Consider the following 19,988-nt stretch of genomic DNA (forward strand, 5'->3'; position numbering starts at 1 on the left):
CCTTGGATTGTTGTACCGGAAGAATTTCCATCTGGTACAGATGTAGTGGTGATACGCGCTGGGGTAGCGATCAGGTGCCAGCGCGTTGTGATTGGATGTGTGGGCGGTGACGCGCGCTGACGGTGAGGGATCAGGGGTCAGCGCGGGATCGTGGGTTGTGTGGTGTTGATTGGCTGGGTGCCGGTGACGTGCTGGTGTGGGAGTGATCGAGTGGCAGCGCGGCGTGATTGGTTGGTGAGTGGAAACACGCGTTGGGGAAAAAGGATCGTACAGATAACGCGTTGTGATTGGTTCACTAACAAGCGATGCTCGCATTGAGGTCCGCATCCGCTCCGTCTCCCGGGAGGAACGACTATATAAGGGGATGCGCACAGGCGCACGGGGAGAGTGTAACCAGCGAAGACAGAAGACGGGAAGAAGAGCCAGGGCCCTGCGGTACCTAGTCCCGCTGTCCTGCGAGGACCGGGACTCTGTGTAACCCAGAGGCGGGGGTAGTGTGAGCATGCAGTGTCAGCATGCCGAGTGTGTAGCCGGGGCCTAGAGTCCACACGAGACGAGTGATATAGGTGTAGCCAGAGGCATAGGGTCTACACGGGAAGAGTCTACACGAGGCGAGTCTACACGAGACGAGTGAGGCGTGTGTAGCTAGAGGCTTGGAGTCTACACGAGTTCAGTACGGTGTGCTATAAGAAGAGAAGAGGTTACGATTCTAGATTTGAAGCTTTCGTGACTGCAAGGAATCATCTTCTTAGGTTTTTTTCGGTAAAGTTACTTTCTACGTGACTTTACCGAAAAAACCTAAGAAGAAGAGGTTACGAGTTGTACCGGTGTCTGTGACCGTACGCGGAAGAATAGGGACTACACGTTGTATCGAGATAAGTGAAGATTTAATAAAAGAAGTGTGTTACCCGTCAAGGAGTTTCCTGCCGTCATTTCCAATACTTCAACTGGCGTCAGAAGTGAAACTGTCTTCCAAGCATGGATACGAGGAAGACCGTTCGGACCCACGGGAGTGACCGCGAGGACAACCTTGACGACCCGGGCCAGCTGCCGTCGGGGGGTGAGGACGAAGAATGGCCCACGCTGCAGGATCCGCCGGCGGCGCCGGAGGAGCGGCGGGGGACCGAGGCCGTGCTCTGGGAGGCGCACTCTCGTCTGGCGGAGCTGCTGCTCGCCGCCGCGTCCATCCTGGCGGAGATCAGCTCGTCGGCAGGAGCGGAGACGGCAGCGGATATTCTACAGGGTCGCCCTGCAGATTCCCGCCAAAATGACTTGGCGATTCCCGCCATTTCATCGGCGGCGACTTTTGGCGGGAACGGCGACCGCCACGTGGGTGCGGGTCTCCAAGCGCGCCATCTTACGTCATCGACGCGCGCTGCGGACCGCCATCAGGCGTCCGCCATTGGAGCCGCCATCTTACACACCGACGGCGCGGCGGGAAGGAACCACGACGCGAAGGACGACTTCATTTTTCAACAGCGCCTCCCCGCATTGTCAGCCTTCAAGGCGGAAGGCGGGGACTGGGGCCAGTTTCAGCGCAGATTTTTGGCGCATCAGGAGATGTCGGCCTGGTCCGATGCTACGGCGCTGCGGGCATTGCCTGCCATGTTGGACGACAACGCGCTCGCGGCCTTCATGTCAGCTCGGAGGTCGGACCGATCCACGCTTAAGGCAGCGCTGGGTCTCATGGCCAGGGTCTACGGACCTCCCTCGGCGTGCCGCCATCATTTTTATGCGAGGCGGAAGGCGGACACGGAGACCGCGCTCGCCTATCGCACGGCGTTGCTGGCTCTTGCCGATGCTGCATTCCCTCGGATGGACGAGGAGGGCCAGGATGCGATGGTTTTGGAGCAGCTGCTTAAGTTGGCGCAGGACCTGGGGGTCCCCATCAACACGGCCGACGAGATCGACATTTCTTCCTTACGGGTCGCTACGAGTATACAAGCGCACGAGGCCCTTCAACGCAAACAGGGGGTCGTCTGCAACGCTGCTGTGGCCTCAACTCCGGGTCCGGTGATCACCGAACTACAAGTCGTCAGTCCGCGAGAGGAGGCGTTCACCGCGGGACGACCGGGGGACTGGAGGTCGGGGGGTCGGTCGCCTCTGCGATCGACCCGCAAGCTGGAGCAACCGAGATCACCGACGACCCTCATCACGTGCTACAACTGCGGCCTCCGGGGCCACGTGGCGTCCGGTTGCCGCGCGCCCCGTCAGCGCGCCATGGGATCTCGGCTGGACGACGACCAAGGCCCCAAGGCATCCCTACAAACCCCGACAAGTCGCGGCACCTCACATGCTCGGCCCACACACTCGACACGCATGGGCCGTCGCGGAGCGACGGAAGAGGGCCGGTTAGGGTTCGGGGATTCGGTACGGCGAGGGGGTTTCGGCCGGGACCGGAGAGACATTGAGTGGTCGGAGTTGGGACATAGAATTGTGGCTGCTTCAGCGGGTTCATCCGTCGTTGCGGGTTCTATTGATGGGGTAGAGGTCAGGGTATTGGTGGACACGGGGGCGTCGGCGACGATTATATCTGACCTCATTTATAACATTCTCCCCGTCCAGTGCCGTCCACTGCTCCCAGTGGATGTGCCGTTTTTCGCCGCAAATGGGGGATCGTTGGGCATTATCGGTCAGATTAGGGCGTCCATTTGCATTGGAGATATCAAATTGTCGGGACCCGTTTTTGTTTCGTCCTCTTTGGCGGTTCCTTGTCTATTGGGCACTGATTTTTTGGCTAAGATGCCCATTAAAATTCTAATCGATCAGCGTTGCATTGAACTACCTTCGGGTCGCCGCATTTCATTTTTGACGAGCCCTACTGAGATTCGGACGGCGTGCGCCACGATACAAGCATTGGCGACGCAGACCGTGCACGTGCCCCCGGGTTCACAGATGTTAATTCCCCTCCGGTTAAGGAAACCATGGGTAGAGGGGACTTCGGAACAAGGCATGCTTTTGGGTCCTTCTAACAGGGCTGTAGGAGGGGTCGATTTGTCGGTGGCTCACACTTTGGTTCGGGCGGACAAGGATCCGTTTGTGATGGTTTTAAACGCTGGATCGCGGCCAGCCGTCATTCAGCAGGGTACCGTGCTGGCTCACGCGGCGCGGGTTCCTGCGGAGGAACGGCTGGTTGCGCATGTTGATCCGAGCCCCACGCAGAATATTGAACCGAGGGAGGACCTTGAATGGGTCCATTCGCTGTGCGCGGGCTCGGACGATTTGTCAGGGGTGCAGTTGGGTGCTCTGCGCGAGTTACTAATGGAATTTTCTGATGTGTTCAGCAAGCATAAATATGACATTGGGTGTACGGATTTGTTACGCCACCACATTGACACGGGCGATGCGGCACCGGTCAGGTTAAATCCCTTCCGGCTGAGTCCTGCCGAAAAGGAACATGTTCAGTCGGCCGTTAACGATATGCTTGAAGCCGACATTATTTCGCCTTCCTCCAGTCCGTGGGGAGCACCTATTGTGCTGGTTAAGAAGCAAGACGGCTCCTTGCGATTTTGCGTAGATTTCCGTCGCCTGAATAAGATCTCTGTGGCTGACGCGTATCCGCTCCCCAGGATGGACGAGTCCCTCGATGCATTGTCTGGTGCGCGATATTTTTCGACTCTTGATTTGTTATCGGGATTCTGGCAGTTGCCGCTCGACGAAGAGTCTAAACCTAAGACAGCATTTCGGACTCCAGGGGGCCTGTTCCAGTTTAACCGGTTGCCCATGGGACTTCACTCCTCTCCAGCGACGTTTCAGCGCCTTATGGAGTTGGTTTTGTCAGGCTTGCAATGGGAGACGTGCTTGATTTACCTTGACGATGTCATTGTTTTCAGTAAAACATTTGAGGAACACCTCCAGCGATTGAGAGGGGTGTTCTTGCGAATGCGATCGGCTAAATTGAAATTTAAACCGGCCAAATGCCACCTTTTTTGTAAGTCTGTTAGATACTTGGGTCACATTGTCGACTCTTCGGGGATCTCTACCGATCCCGCAAAGACGGACTGTGTCAGTTCATGGCCGACACCCACGTCGGTTGCAGACGTGCGCAGTTTCATTGGGTTTGCTTCGTATTATCGCCGATTCGTTGAGCACTTCGCCACTATTGCAAAACCCTTGCACGCTCTCACGGCGAAGGGTGTGAAGTTCAAAAGGGGACCGGAAGAGGAGGCCGCGTTCTGCGCCCTCCGGGACGCCTTGGTGGGCGCCCCACCCTTGCGTTATCCGGATTTTGCGAGTCCCTTCTTGCTAGACACGGATGCTAGCAACACGGGCATTGGGGCGGTACTGTCCCAGGTCGTTGGGGGAGTCGAAAGGGTGGTCGCTTATGGTAGCAGGGTGTTGTCTCCGGCTGAGCAGCGCTACTGCGTCACCCGTCGTGAACTGCTCGCCATTGTTTTTTTTGTACAACAGTTCAGACCGTATCTCTATGGGCGTCACTTTACGGTCCGGACGGACCACGCGGCGCTACAGTATTCATTGAGGGTCGCCCAACCCTCGGGCCAATTGTCACGGTGGTTGGAAGTCCTCCAAGACTATCAGTTCACGACCACATACCGTAAGGGGTTGCGACACACAAATGCCGATGCTCTGTCGCGATTGTTGCCGTGTCAGAAATGTGCGTGTCTATCGGGATCGGCGCGCTGTAAACCGCCGGTTGTGGAAGATAAGGAGACATTGGCTGCGACTGCGGGCGCGCCAATCGGGGAGGTCCCCGCTACTTGTCAGGATCGGGACTCGTTGCTCTCATTGTCGCTGGGCGAGTGGGGCCGCCTCCAAATGGCGGACAGCTCCCTGCTAGCATTGCGCCGCAGGGTGGGTGGTCCTAAAGAGGACCAGGAGCGAACTGGCTCCTATGTACTTAAACAGGGCATGTTGATGAGATGGGACAGTTTGTCCCGACGGCACGTGCTGGTGGTGCCTTCTGCTGTAAGGGGGAAAGTTGTTTTGGCCGCACACGAACGCCTCTTGCATTTTGGAGTAAACAAAACTCTTGCCCTGCTTCAGCGTGACTATTATTGGCCGGGAATGGGGAGTGACGTGGTAAATATTCTGAAGGGGTGCGTTGAGTGCGCCAGACGGAAACCACCGCCGGTGCTAGCTAATCCACCGCTGCAATCGATTCAGGTCTCGCGCACTAACGAGCTCGTTGCACTCGATATTTTGGGGCCTTTTCCAGTCACGCCTAGAGGGAATAAATACCTGTTGGTGGGGGTCGAATATTTCACCCGGTGGCCTATGGCGTGGCCTCTCGCCAACCAGTCGGCAGCGGCTGTGACGGACGCCTTTGTCCAGGGCTATGTCTTGGACAAGGGGGCTCCCGAACGCTTGCTGACCGACCAAGGTAAACATTTTTCGAGTAAATTGTTGCAAGAGGTGTGCGATTTATTGGGTACTAAAAAGGTGCGTACCTCCCCGTACCACCCGCAGACAGACGGGATGGTGGAAAGACTTCACAAGACTTTAACTTCTATGCTGTGCCAGCAGGTGTGTGAGGCACATGTAGATTGGGACCTGCAGGTCCCGGGGGTCCTTGCCGCGTACAGAATGGCCCCCCATGCAGCGACAGGGTTTTCCCCATTCTATTTGATGTACGGTCGGGAAGCCGACCCGCCCATGGAAACGCAGCTTGGCCTGTCCACTCCACGAACCAATTCTAAATTCGCGGAACATATTAAATTCAATATTCACAAGCTAACAGAGGCAAGGGAGGCCGCACGGCTTAATTCGCGGGCTCGCCAAATTGCTAACGAACGACTGCGGGCACGGAAGGTGTCCGTGCACGAATGGAAACCGGGTGACAGGGCCTGGCTGCATTGCCCTCAGGCGCCCTTGGCTACGTCGCCTAAATTGTTGAGGCCATGGCGGGGGCCCGTGGAGATCGTGCGCGTTGCACGGCCCCAGTGCGTTCAGATAAAATGGGGAAAACGACGGTGGTACGTCCATCCCTCCCGACTGAAACCGTTCTCGCCTCCATATGGCCTCCCATTGTGTCGTGAGGGCCGAGCATGTGACGTGACCGACGACCCAAAGGGGGAAATGTCTCTGCCTGATCCTCACATGTCTCCGCCTGATCTGCTCCCAGGTGTCTCGGAACTGACAGCTGCCGACCACCGGCGGCCGGATCTTCGCGGCGGGGCCGGGCCTTTCAGGCCCGTTCCACGCCGTCTAGAGCAGCCGGAGCCGCCTGACGGTCGTCAGTGTCCCGTCCCGTATGACGGACCAGCCAGACGGACTCGCGCCAGGTCGCGCTACTTTGTTTGACCTGCCACGTGAGGAGTCGAGGCAGTGGGAGCGCCTCGTCACTTCGTTAGTTGCAGAGACGCGGAGCGCGTTCGTTTTCTAGAAATCGCTTTTATTATGTTGTTCGTCGGGCTGTATATAGTTTTTTATATATAAGGTGTTGTGTGTGGTATTGTTAACTTTTCTTGCGGTTATTGTCAAATTGTACATAGGTTGCTGTTGTGTTGTTGTTGTGTTACGGGGCACACTGGGGGGGAAGTTTTGTTGTGTTAACGATGTGGGAGGTTGTTGGTTAGCAGCCGGGACGGCTGCAAGCTATGTGGGGGGGGGGTGATGTAGTGGTGATACGCGCTGGGGTAGCGATCAGGTGCCAGCGCGTTGTGATTGGATGTGTGGGCGGTGACGCGCGCTGACGGTGAGGGATCAGGGGTCAGCGCGGGATCGTGGGTTGTGTGGTGTTGATTGGCTGGGTGCCGGTGACGTGCTGGTGTGGGAGTGATCGAGTGGCAGCGCGGCGTGATTGGTTGGTGAGTGGAAACACGCGTTGGGGAAAAAGGATCGTACAGATAACGCGTTGTGATTGGTTCACTAACAAGCGATGCTCGCATCGAGGTCCGCATCCGCTCCGTCTCCCGGGAGGAACGACTATATAAGGGGATGCGCACAGGCGCACGGGGAGAGTGTAACCAGCGAAGACAGAAGACGGGAAGAAGAGCCAGGGCCCTGCGGTACCTAGTCCCGCTGTCCTGCGAGGACCGGGACTCTGTGTAACCCAGAGGCGGGGGTAGTGTGAGCATGCAGTGTCAGCATGCCGAGTGTGTAGCCGGGGCCTAGAGTCTACACGAGACGAGTGATATAGGTGTAGCCAGAGGCATAGGGTCTACACGGGAAGAGTCTACACGAGGCAAGTCTACACGAGACGAGTGAGGCGTGTGTAGCTAGAGGCTTGGAGTCTACACGAGTTCAGTACGGTGTGCTATAAGAAGAGAAGAGGTTACGAGTTGTACCGGTGTCTGTGACCGTACACGGAAGAATAGGGACTACACGTTGTATCGAGATAAGTGAAGATTTAATAAAAGAAGTGTGTTACCCGTCAAGGAGTTTCCTGCCGTCATTTCCAATACTTCACAGATACAATAGTAGGCTGATCGATGCCTGGGTGCGGTCAAGGGATGGCTCCCTATTGGTCAACCATGTTATGTATTTTGATTTAAAGCTTTCGTGACTGCAGGGATTCATATTCTTGGTTCTTTCGGTAAAGTCACATAGAAGCGAAAAAATTAAACTATATAAATATAATATTGTTTTATATTTATATTATTTTATTATTTCCCTTCTACGTGACTTTACCGAAAGAACCAAGAACATGTTATGTATGCTGATGATTTGGTAATTGCTGCTCACTCAGAGGAGGAGTTGGAGGCACTGCTGCTGAGCCTGGAGCGTGCCACTAAGAGGTGGAGCATTACCATCAGCCCCACCAAAACTAAGCACCTGCCTGGGTACTTTGTACGGACACTCCACCCCCACATACGCACTCACACGCATGCACGTACGTACGCACACACACGCACACACCCACGTGCACACACCCACGCGCACATGCGCACACACACAAATACCTCTCGCCTTAACAAACTGTGGGGGAAAGTACTGGAAGTGAGCACCTCTGAAAACCAGCATGGCACACGAGGGGGTGGGTGGCCACCACCATGCCGGGCCGCCTTTGTCTCCCTTGTGGTGATGTTTACACATTGAACCAGGTACTCTTTTTGAGGCTGATTTGACCAAGAGGAGGCCCAGGACCGGTTAAGATAGCTATCACTAATGGTGGCCGTGAGCGGGAATCAAACTCGGGTCGCTGGGTTCGTAGCGCAGTGAGCTAACCGCTCCGCTGCCGCCCCCCAAGAGAAAACAAAGACGCACGCACGGGGCCGGCGCAGACATCACTTGGCACCGGCGTGCGTGGCGAGGGTGCCGTTGGTGATGTGGGTGGTGTGGGTGACGTGGGTGGCCTGGGTAGTGCGGGTGAAGTGGGTGGCGTGGGTGACGAGGGCGTGGGGGTACCTGCATGAGCTTGGTGTCGTGGCCCGTGTAGACGGTGACGCCCACCACCCACTGGGTGTTCCTCAGCTGAGCGCCACGCAGCAACACCTGGTCTGGCCCCAGCGGCTGCGGACTGCACCCACAGAGCCACGCGGACCACACCCTCACGACCCGCACGGGCACGGAGCGCTACGAGAGAGAGTGGTGAGAGTGGCGAGGGTGGGTGGGTGGGTGGATGGCGAGGGTGGCGTGGGTGGCGTGGGTGACCTGTGCCCGTCCAGGGTGATGTTGCCCATGAAGTCGTAGAGGAAGCGGTTCGGAGGCTCGCACTCGATGCGGCCGCTTACCGCGACCGGCTGCTCGGCGGAGACGCCGCCGCTCGTCAGTGCCAGGCCCTGCGGAGCGAGGGACACGTGGGGCAGCGGCACGCACACTCGACGCGCCCCTCGCTCGCTCTCTCAGCCCTTCACTCGCTCGCTCACCCTTTATCTCATTCCTTCACCCGCTCACTCACTTTCTCTCTCATTCGTTCACCCACTCGTTCACCCTTTTTCTCTCATTCATTCACGCACTCGCTCACTGTCTCAGTCATTCATTCACTCGCTCGCTTACCCTGTTTTTTATTCATTCACCTGCTCACTCACCATCTCACTCATTCGTTCACCCACTCGCTCACTCTTTCTCTCATTCATTCACTCACTCGCTGGCTCACCATCTCGCTAATTCGTTCACTCGCTCGCTCCCCCGCCCACTCACTCACTCACTCACCAACCCAACACATTCACTCAGTAAATTAGCCACTTGCTTGCTCACTTATTACTCACTCACCCACCAAATCACTTAATCACCCATCGCCCCCATGCTCTCACTCAGCAATGCACCTCTGATGAGCACGGTCGGCTATGTACAGTTCAAAAAAAGTTGAATATACACACATACACGCAGTTACCAGCTCGTTCACTTGGCAGCTCATTCACCCACACTGCAGGTGACTCAGCGGCTCTGCCCATAGGTAAGCACCGTCAACGTGGGAATGCGCCGGCAGTGCAGGCTGGCAAAGCCTCCCGCCACCCCTCCCGTTCCTCTCCCATCCTCTACCCCCCCCACTCCCCACCGCGCCCTGCCTTCAAGTCGTCAAACAACATTCTTCTAGCTCTGCCGCTCAGCTTCTCCTCGGCGTCCCCGGCCCCGCCGCAGCTTCCTCCGCAGGGCTCTCGCCTCCGAGCGAGCGTCCGCTCCTCATGCCTCCCCACGCGGTGTCTCCAAGTCGGCATTCCCTCCCCCGCTCAACCTGCCTGGACTCTCCCCGTCCACCAGGGGGCGAGAAAGCGCCGTAGTGACGGGATGTGAAGTGGAGCACAGACCGAGGTGCAATGTTAAAGCACCAATACCAACGGCCGCCATTCACCACTAAGTGACGTCGCCACGGTGTCCGTGCCGGGCCAGGTGCACGTCGAGGCCACGTACGTGAAGTGTCGATGGCTCGCCGACAGGATGCCACGGGGCAGACCCAGGTGCCACTGGTTGACCGACGGAGATGACTCGAAGATGCATCAGCTGTACCCCCTACTGTGCCAACTTGCTGCGTTTTAGCCACCGGGCGCTCCGCTCGTTGTTGTGAGCGTTGCTGCTCTGCCCGCCGCTGTTGTTGAAGAGCGACTGCCTCCAACTGCCCAGTAACGTCTCCTCCACAGAGGCCGAGCTTGACACCGCTCGGCAAGTACACTCAGCTCTACATCTTCCTGTACTGCATCAGTCCATCTCTTCTCCAGCCCGTGCTTGCGCCTGTTTTTAGCCCCCTCCATCCGGCAAAAAAGAATATGGTTGGGCATGCGGGCTACGTGACCCAGCCAACGGAACGTTGTAAAAGTCCAATGACTTTGCACGTACATGCCAAGGCATGTGACGCTTTCATTCTGCCCTAAGTTAGTCTGGCCCTGGGTGGCTCAAAGGTCTTGAGCGATACCACTGAGAACCTGGGTTCGACTCCAGACTTCAGCCGTCTACGAGTAGTAACGAGTCCGCCACCAACCCAGGCTCCGACCTCAACGCCGGGCTAAAAACAGCCGTGCCTGTATGGACACGACCCTGCCTCCCTCGACACAATCAGAATCAGCGAGGCCACGGTGGCGGGTGGCCACAGCAGAGCGGCGACACCACGCGCACGCACGGATGTGCAACACAAGCTTTGCGGCAACGCTTCAGCGGAGGCGCAGCCCCACGGTTTTCCGTGGGCTGATCTGTGGGTGCACCGCTGGGTTTTACGCGGTGCGCTGCGACGGGTACCTGTCTGATTTTGAGGTTGGTTTCTCCGTCCAAGCTCGAGGTTTCGATGTAGCACATCCCTTGAGGCTCACTGCGCCAGACGACGTCACCACACCGACACAGCGAGACAAATTAACCAAACGCTCGACACGCGTTCACCAGGAACACGGTGACCTTTCAAGGAGAAAAAAACAACCGTACTCGACATCATGTGTTCAGAATGCGGCTCGCTTCACCGCAGCGCTGCAGCGATTAGCTCCGTCGTCCCCTGGCCACAGAGTGCTGCCGGGAGCTGCCAGGAAACGAACAAAAACCTTCCCCAGCTGCGCTCTCTGGCAGCGCCACGCCGCTCAAACGCACACGCTCCTATCAATCCCGGGGCCTAATGGGCCGCCCAATGTGTCAACCGTTAACTAACCCTGGCGGCCACACCTCCACCGATCTTAGGCGCTGCGTTACCCGGCCTCCCCTAAGCGCTGCGCTACGCTCTTGAAACTCTCTCCACGCACTGCGCTTCGACAAGCGAAGAGGTGCGTGCGTGCTCCGTAAGCATGAGATTTTATATGAACGTACGCTTGGATCGATTGTTGCGTACCGACTGCTGATGGCAATGATGCCGATGATGGTGTCGCCAATAACGATGAGAGTGATGCTGATGACTAGGACGACGGTAACCGCGGGGATGGCGATGTTGATGCGGCCACCAAAATCGACACACGCTCAACCATGTCTACGATGGTGATGATGATCATATCCACGTACGGCTCTTGTGTCAATCCACGGCTGAACGAGGGCCTCCCGACGCTATTGGGGTTCGAAGACAAAACTTAATTGTGCGAGTTCAGCGTTTGTTCAGTGAATGTGGGGGGGGCATAGACGTACAGAACAACAATGGATTCTGCCATTCTGCCGTCTGCTGCTGACGTCGCCCCGCGACCTGTAGCGCCTGCTCTACGCGTGGTGGTCACCCATCCGAGCACTGCCCAGGCCCAAACACCGCTTAGCTTCCGAGACGCGACGAGACCGGCCGAATGGATCGCCGTGGTGACCGTGACGCAGCGGCTCCCTCTGTCACCTGGAGGAGAGGAGGATGAGGTCCGCCGGCAGGTGCTGCCCATTGGTGACCTTGACGAGGTCGCCCACCGCCACCTGGAGGGAGGCAGGGAGGCAGGGAGGGAGGCTGTCGTGATGCCCACGGAGTGAGCTGAGGCTGTGAGGCTGCTCAGCGTGCGGTCCGCAGGGACTGCAGCCCACAGTTTTGTATATTGAGGGCCACCCTTAACATATAATAAACATGGTGCCTAGGAGATGTTAACTACTTTGCTTGGTATACAGGAGGTCGTCGGTTCGATCTCGACACTGTCGCCCACTGTATATTTGAATTTCGATTTAAAGCTTTCGTGACTGCAGGGATTCATCTTCTTGGTTCTTTCGGTAAAGTCACGTAGAAGGGAAGTAATAAAATAATAAAAAAAATAAAATAAAAAATAAATTGTTTTATTATGTTTTATTTTTATTATTTTATTACTTCCCTTCTACGTGACTTTACCGAAAGAACCAAGAAGATGTATATTTGAAGTATGCGTGTTTCTCTCTCTCCCCTTGATCGCGTGGATTTTTCTCCGAGTCCTCCAGGGTTTCCCCTCCTAATTTAGAAACATCACGCGCTTAAAAATATTTGGCTTCCAGAAATTTTCCAGGTGATGATCAGCCACTTTGCTGAGCTATCATTCGTGGCCAGGTCGCTTCAGAAAATAGCTACAGAGCTCAGTTGGGCCTTACCTGGTGAAATAAAAAGTTGAGTTTAGTTTCAGGAGAACAAACGGACTGCTTGACAATGGTGGGGACTGCGCCCTGTGGGTTTCACGTGGTGGAGGCTTCACGACTGGTATCTCCGATTTGTCACGTGGTGAACAGCAGTGCAGATTTATTACTGCTCTGGCAGCGCCACCGAGGTGCTAGCACAGAGCGATCTGAGGGGAGCGATCCACGCACCCCATACCAGAACCCTCCATAGGCGGTGAAACCAACGCCTTAGCTGGGTGGACTCAGGCCGTGGGGCATTTAAGAAACTTGCCACCGCTGTTTCAGGCATCGAAGCGGGTGACCTGTGGATTGTGAGTTTCGGTGCGCTGCGAAACGTGCCACCGCTACTGTGGCAGCATTACGATGACGACGATGATAACGATGACAACGATGATGATGACGACGATGATGGCAATAATGACAATGACGATGTTGACGACAATGATGATGACAACGATGATGACGATGATGACAATAACGACAACGATGATGACGACGGCGACAATGATGATGACGATGACAACAATGATGACGATGACAATGATGATGACGATGTACCGGTGGAAACAGCCACGCACGGCCGTGCGAGTTAATCCGCACCGTTGTAGGACAGAAGGTTTCGATAGAACCCGATCCGAGGTGTGCGTGTCCAATGTAATTGTCATCCATTAGCCAGGCCACATACATTAAAACTTAATGTCGCTAATTCCCCCCCCCCGCCCCCATTGAAAGGGGAGTCGTCAGGTGCGCCCGACCGCGCGGAACGGCGGAGCGTGTCGGTGCGCAGCGTCACGCGATCAGCTGCCTGACAAAGCACAAAGAATCCCCCCCCCATCACCCCAACCACTACCACCCGTTTAGCTGTCTGTAGGGGGCAAGTGCTGTCTGTAATTGGCAGGGTTGTCATCTATTCGAGGTACTGCAAACCCCGGTCGCTTCACTGTCTCTTTCCGTTCCTCCTCCTCTCTCTCCTAGCCCCCCCCCCTCCTCTTCACTGGAATACACTGCCCTTGCACGTCAATAACCCTCTCGTACTGCCTTCCACTCCTCTCTTAAAACCCACTTATTATCTCTTGCCCCACCCTTCCTTCTCCCCTTGTTGTCTTCCCCACTCGTACTAACGCCTCCTTCCCTGTCCCCAACTCCCCATGGCCACCCATCATCAATCCACTCATCCCATTTTTATCTTCTTATATTTCACGCAATGTCACCACCACCACCACGAATCCCATCCCACTCGCCTCGTTTAATCTCGCCAACCATCTTATATCACAGTTAGTTCACCGTACCGCGCCTTAGTTAAGGCGCTGTATAAATGTATTATAAGAGAGGGAGAACGTGGCACGATGAGGCGAGAGAACTACGGGTGCCTTGGAGGGCAAACTGTGTCATCATTATTATTACTACGACTACTACTGGTACACCAGTGACAAATCCCAGGATATTTAAAGAGCCGTCTTCTTCATGTCGTACATCTGCTGATGCAGATACAGAGCAACGACTACATTCTCACATTCAGGAGGTGAAGCCAGATAACCGTGCCAGGAGCAAACGGAGTGTATCATCGCCGCGATGTCCCCTTCTTCGTATTTGTGGGTCGGAGCGTCGCGTCGTTGTACGTCGTGCGGTCTGTTCTGGATGACCTCAACCGCACGCTACTGGACAGTTTGTAATTTTACATTTGCGGATCATCAGGATATCCGCCTGCTGCCACAGTTTGTGCAGTAAATGTGGTTTAGGGTGGACCATGAGCAGCTTAGGGGAACATCCAACCAGGACGTTTAAAGTTCCGGGAAGACTTAAAGAGATTTACCAGCACAGCAGCTGCCTCGAGGAGATATACACACCGTGCCTGTGAGGCTTGCATGGTGAGGGAGGTAGTGGTAGCAGGGATATACACACCGTGCCTGTGAGGCCTGCATGGTGAGGGAGGTAGTGGTAGCAGGGATATACACACCGTGCCTGTGAGGCCTGCATGGTGAGGGAGGTAGTGGTAGCAGGGATATACACACTGTGCCTGTGAGGCCGGCATAGTGAGTGAGGGAGGTAGTGGTAGCAGGGATATACACACCGTGCCTGTGAGGCTGGCATGGTGAGGGAGGTAGTGGTAGCAGGGATATACACACTGTGCCTGTGAGGCCGGCATGGTGAGTGAGGGAGGTAGTGGTAGCAGGGATATACACACCGTGCCTGTGAGGACGGCATGGTGAGTGAGGGAGGTAGTGGTAGCAGGGATATACACACCGTGCCTGTGAGGACGGCATGGTGAGTGAGGGAGGTAGTGGTAGCAGGGATATACACACCGTGCCTGTGAGGCCAGCATGGTGAGGGAGGTAGTGGTAGCAGGGATATACACACCGTGCCTGTGAGGGCAGTGCAACCCTCTGTGTTCGAGAACGGCCCGTAGGAGTGGATATGACAGAGCTACTTCTGAGATCCCTTCTTCTTCAAGTGATCTCTGGACCGCACGGTACAGGGCAGTACTTTTCCACCCGCTCAGCCACATGAATGTAATGCTCGTTGCGTGACCATCAAACCGGTATCTTTTTATTCTCAGAGGTCGAATTTAGCCAGATTTAAGAGCACGACCAAATTCTACACAATGGGTTTTTATTTTTTGTACAGTCACCGGTGACCGTGACAAGACCCATCGACTCGTTGAGAACTCGGTTTGGCAGAAAGCCTGGGTTCAAACCCGGGATCTTAGCCGTGCCGGCTTGCTAAACACCGGTCGATGGATCGTTTGTCTTCGCCAACAAACCACACGACGCGCGCAATCTACCCGCCGTTCCCTCATCGATCGACGACTGAAGGGAGTGCGACTGCAGAAGCGTCGTAAATGTTGGCACGGGGGACGATCGTCGTGGGGCCCTGTTATCGTGCGACGTCGTAGTACGACGCCCCGAACGACGTGGCCTTAAGGTCAACGGTGCATTGCTGCACGCGTGCGATAACGGAGCGCGTCTGTTGACTTTGATTCGCAAAGAAGTGGCGCGGTTTACGAGTTTACTGCCAGCAATGTTCCGAGGCGATGGCAGCTGACGTGCGCAAATTTTTTTATTTCTGCGGAGGCAATATAATCGCAGGCGGAGTCGGAGCCGCGGCGCCACGGACTGCGGGCTGGGGCAGAGGCCACCCGTGGCCTATTGGAGCGAGAGGGTGGCCCTCGAAACTTATCGGCAGTGGAAAAGGAAGGCGTAGGAGCAGCCCCCCAAGCGCTTCGCTCTCGCCACGGCTGTGGGAAGGGCCTTCACCAGAGGGAGCTGTGCAGAGCTCCTCTCCACGGCTGGGCAGGCATCTCGGTCGAGGTGGGAGTAGCCACTTTTGACCCCACCGCACGCGTGCCCAATTATACCGCTGGGAGCTGGTGGTGGAGGCGGGAATTAAGGACATTGCCCTAGGCGTTTCAGCGGCGTGCCCCCCATCATCCAACAGCGGACTGAGCAAAAGAGCCGTACACACGGGGCTCCACGGTGGCTAGGAGATGTTAACTCCCTCGCCTGGTACGCAGGTCGTGGGTTCGATCCCGACCCTGACGCCTGCTGCTGCATATTTGGAGTTTGTGTGTCTCTCTCCCCGTGCTCCGGGTTTTCCTTCCACGTTTAGAATCGTGCGTTTAGAGTATTTGGCTGTTATACATTTCAACACAATAAGCCACTCCGTTGAGCTGTCATTTGTGACGGCCAGGTCGCTTCTGAGAAAGAGTTACGTAGCTCAGCGGGTCCTCACCTAGTACAAATAAATAAATAGTTTGTGCGTTTTTAATAGTTTATACACGGCCGTAACCCAAGGGGGCTCGGTGGGTGCACTGTGGGAGTCTGAACGCACGGTTTTGTCTCGTGGCGATTCAGGAACTTTGTAACTTGACCCAGTGGGGAAACGCGACGACGAGGTCGGCCCACAGCGGACGAGACGGCGGCGTCAAGCAGCGAGGCGGTTGACATCTCCTAGCCGCCGTGATGCCCCCTACCGCTGACTTCCCACAAAACGGTACTAATTTTAGAAACCCCGAGGGACTGAGGAGGCCTTAAGTGGAGGTGATGTGGGTGAGTGAGGCGAGTGAGGTGAGGTGAGTGAGTGGGGTGAGGTGAGTGAGGTGAGTGAGGTGAGGTGAGTGAGGTGAGGTGAGTGGTGAGGTGAGTGTGGTGAGTGAGGTGAGTGAGGTGAGTGAGGTGAGTGAGGTGAGTGAAGTGAGTGAGGTGAGTGAAGTGAGTGAGGTGAGGTGAGTGGGATGAGTCAGGTGAGTGAGATGAGTGAGGTGAGTGGGGTGAGTGAGGTGAGTGGTGAGGTGAGGTGAGTGAGGTGAGTGAGGTGAGTGGTGAGGTGAGTGAGGTGAGTGGTGAGGTGAGTGAGGTGAGTGGTGAGGTGAGTGGAGTGAGGTGAGGTGAGTGAGGTGAGGTGAGTGGTGAGGTGAGTGAGGTGAGGTGAGGTGAGTGGGGTGAGGTGAGGTGAGGTGAGTGAGGTGAGTGGGGCGAGTGAGGTGAGTGGTGAAGTGAGTAGTGAGGTGAGGTGAGTGGTGAGGTGAGTGGTGAGGTGAGTGGGGTGAGGTGAGTGGGGTGAGGTGAGGTGAGTGGGGTGAGGTGAATGGTGAGGTGAGTGAGTGAGGTGAGTGAGGTGAGTGGGGTGAGGTGAGTGAGGTGAGTGGGGCGAGTGAGGTGAGTGGTGAAGTGAGTAGTGAGGTGAGGTGAGTGGGGTGAGGTGAGTGAGGTGAGGTGAGTGAGTGAGGTGAGTGGGGTGAGGTGAGTGAGGTGAGGTGAGTGAGTAAGGTGAGTGGGGTGAGGTGAGTGAGGTGAGTGAGGTGAGGTGAGTGAGGTGAGGTGAGGTGAGTGAGGTGAGTGAGTGAGGTGAGTGAGGTGAGTGGGGTGAGTGAGTGAGGTGAGTGAGGTGAGTGAGGTGAGTGAGGTGAGGTGAGTGGGGTGAGGTGAGTGAGGTGAGTGGGGCGAGTGAGGTGAGTGGTGAAGTGAGTGGTGAGGTGAGGTGAGTGAGGTGAGGTGAGTGGTGAGGTGAGTGAGGCGAGTGGAGTGAGGTGAGTGAGGTGAGTGAGGTGAGGTGATTGAGGTGAGGTGAGTGGTGAGGTGAGTGAGGTGAGTGAGTGAGGTGAGTGAGGTGAGTGAGGTGAGGTGAGTGGGGTGAGGTGAGTGAGGTGAGTGGGGCGAGTGAGGTGAGTGGTGAAGTGAGTGGTGAGGTGAGGTGAGTGAGGTGAGGTGAGTGGTGAGGTGAGTGAGGTGAGTGGGGTGAGGTGAGTGAGGTGAGTGAGGTGAGTGGGGTGAGTGAGTGAGGTGAGTGAGGTGAGGTGATTGAGGTGAGGTGAGTGGTGAGGTGAGTGAGGTGAGTGAGGTGAGTGAGTGAGGTGAGTGAGGTGAGTGAGTGAGGTGAGTGAGTGAGGTGAGTGAGGTGAGTGAGGTGAGGTGAGTGAGGTGAGTGAGGTGAGGTGAGTGAGGTGAGGTGAGTGAGGTGAGTGAGCTGAGTGAGTGAGGTGAGTGAGGTGAGTGAGGTGAGTGAGTGAGTGAGGTGAGTGAGGTGAGTGAGTGAGGTGAGTGAGGTGAGTGGGGTGAGTGTGGTGAGTGAGGTGAGTGGTGAGTGAGGTGAGTGAGTTGAGTGGTGAGGTGAGTGAGGTGAGTGAGGTGAGTGAGGTGAGTGTGGTGAGTGAGGTGAGTGAGGTGAGTGGGGTGAGTGTGGTGAGTGAGGTGAGTGAGGTGAGTGAGGTGAGTGAGGTGAGTGGGGTGAGTGTGGTGAGTGAGGTGAGTGAGGTGAGTGAGGTGAGTGTGGTGAGTGAGGTGAGTGAGTGAGGTCATTGAGGCGAGTGAGGTTCAAGTTCATTTATTAGGTAGAGCCCTGTGAGCCATTCGGCTTTTGAATCGGGTGCAACCGCAACAAACAAAAACATGAACAAAAAAACATCTTAAAGTGAATATGTGAGGTGAGGTGAGTGAGTTGAGTGAGGTGAGGTGAGTGAGGTGAGTGTGGTGAGGTGAGTGAGGTGAGTGAGGTGAGTGGTGAGTGAGGTGATTGAGGCGAGTGAGGTGAGGTGAGTGAGTTGAGTGAGGTGAGGCGAGTGAGGTGAGTGGGGTGAGGTGAGTGAGGTGAGATGAGTGAGTTGAGGTGAGGTGAGTGAGGTGAGTGAGGTGAGGTGAGGTGAGGTGAGGTGAGTGAGGTGAGGTGAGTGAGTTGAGTGAGGTGAGTGAGGTGAGTGAGGTGAGGTGAGTGAGGTGAGGTGAGTGAGGTGAGTGAGGTGAGTGAGGTGAGGTGAGTGAGGTGAGTGAGGTGAGGTGAGTGAGGTGAGTGGGGTGAGTGAGGTGAGTGAGGTGAGGTGAGTGAGGTGAGTGGGGTGAGGTGAGTGAGGTGAGTGGGGTGAGTGTGGTGAGTGAGGTGAGTGAGGTGAGGTGAGTGGGGTGAGTGAGGTGAGTGGGGTGAGTGAGGTGAGTGGGGTGAGTGTGGTGAGTGAGGTGAGTGAGGTGAGGTGAGTGTGGTGAGTGAGGTGAGGTGAGTGAGGTGAGGTGAGGCGAGGTGAGTGAGGTGAGGTGAGGCGGCCACCTCTTTCCAGTGGATGCTCTCCCAACTTCCGTTCTTCAGCACTGTGAGGAGGACGGCAAAGGCAGCTTCGATTAGCACCGTTGGCTACGCATGGTACGGAGGAAGATGGCGTGCGTGTGGCTTTTGATGGCGTGCGTGCGTTTGATGGCGTGCGTGTGGTGTTTGATGATGTGCGTGCGTTTGATGGCGTGCGTGCGCACACCATCAGCTTCCCTTCCGAATTTCGTTGATGACGTGCGTGTGTGCACATGATCACAACGAAACGGGAAGAATAACTAAAATAGAATAACTTTATCGGTACCGAGGCGTGCGGCAGAGATTGCCGCCGGCTATCGGAGAGTGCGGCGATCACGTCGCCGTGATTCTCCGCGGTGAGTAACAACGTCTTTAAAACAGCAGCGCTGCCGCTACGCCTCTCACAGTCAAATGAACGCCGAGCCGCTTGCGCGTGCCGGGATTCAGCGGTGAACGGGGGACACCCCCCACCCTGCGACTCGCAGTACGCCCCGGAACGGGGAAGGGTTAGTGTAAATATATAATCGTTTTGACTGTCGTGCGATGAACGAGCGAGTGGGACAGCACCGCTCTCTGCCACGTGCGGACCGGGAAGGTCACTGGATGGGATCTCGGAGGTAGCTCTGTGATATCCGCATCCTTCTCCGACACGAAGGAGCGCTGCACCGCTCGGAGAGATTTTCCGAGCGGATTCTCACCGAGAGCACAATTGAGATCAAATTTGGAAAACTGTTGATCTGGTGTCCACGTGGTACAACTGTGTGGCCTTACCCAGAGTCCTTTTCCTGTTCACCGTGCTGTCAGCCGAGTGTCGCTTCTGTTGAACACAAACAAGATGCACGAGGTCATCGGCAGCTCCCTCATCATCTCGAGCCATGGTCTATCCACTGCTGTCCCCCCCCCCCACACCGCAATCGCTCTTCGCGTTCGCTCCACCTCATGCACACACAACACAAACATCATCGTCGTCATCGTCGTCTTTATCGTCATCAAAATCCACCTCGGCAGGGCTGCTCGCAGATCTCCCTGATCGTCATCGGCAGCTTTGATCAATCCACTGCTGGATGAAGGCCTCCCCCACC

The 19,988-nt window shown here is 56.0% G+C and overlaps 1 protein-coding gene across 7 annotated transcripts in view; it reads right to left on the minus strand.

Annotated features, from left to right (window-relative positions):
* The window catches only part of LOC144950991 (phospholipid-transporting ATPase IA-like), a 178,107-nt gene that overhangs the window by 83,780 nt on the left and 74,339 nt on the right, over positions 1-19,988 (minus strand). For all 7 annotated transcript variants that reach the window (XM_078881196.1, XM_078881197.1, XM_078881198.1 and 4 more), the window contains 6 exons: positions 19,678-19,723; positions 18,892-18,932; positions 11,627-11,700; positions 10,573-10,642; positions 8,554-8,681; positions 8,308-8,419 (listed from right to left, as the gene is read on the minus strand). In XM_078881196.1, coding sequence (XP_078737322.1) covers positions 8,308-8,419; positions 8,554-8,681; positions 10,573-10,642; positions 11,627-11,700; positions 18,892-18,932; positions 19,678-19,723 — 471 coding nt within the window. The remainder of the gene's footprint in view (positions 1-8,307; positions 8,420-8,553; positions 8,682-10,572; positions 10,643-11,626; positions 11,701-18,891; positions 18,933-19,677; positions 19,724-19,988) is intronic.

The sequence above is a fragment of the Lampetra fluviatilis genome, chromosome 60 (genome assembly GCF_964198595.1).
Source record: "Lampetra fluviatilis chromosome 60, kcLamFluv1.1, whole genome shotgun sequence".
Taxonomy (NCBI): domain Eukaryota; kingdom Metazoa; phylum Chordata; class Hyperoartia; order Petromyzontiformes; family Petromyzontidae; genus Lampetra; species Lampetra fluviatilis.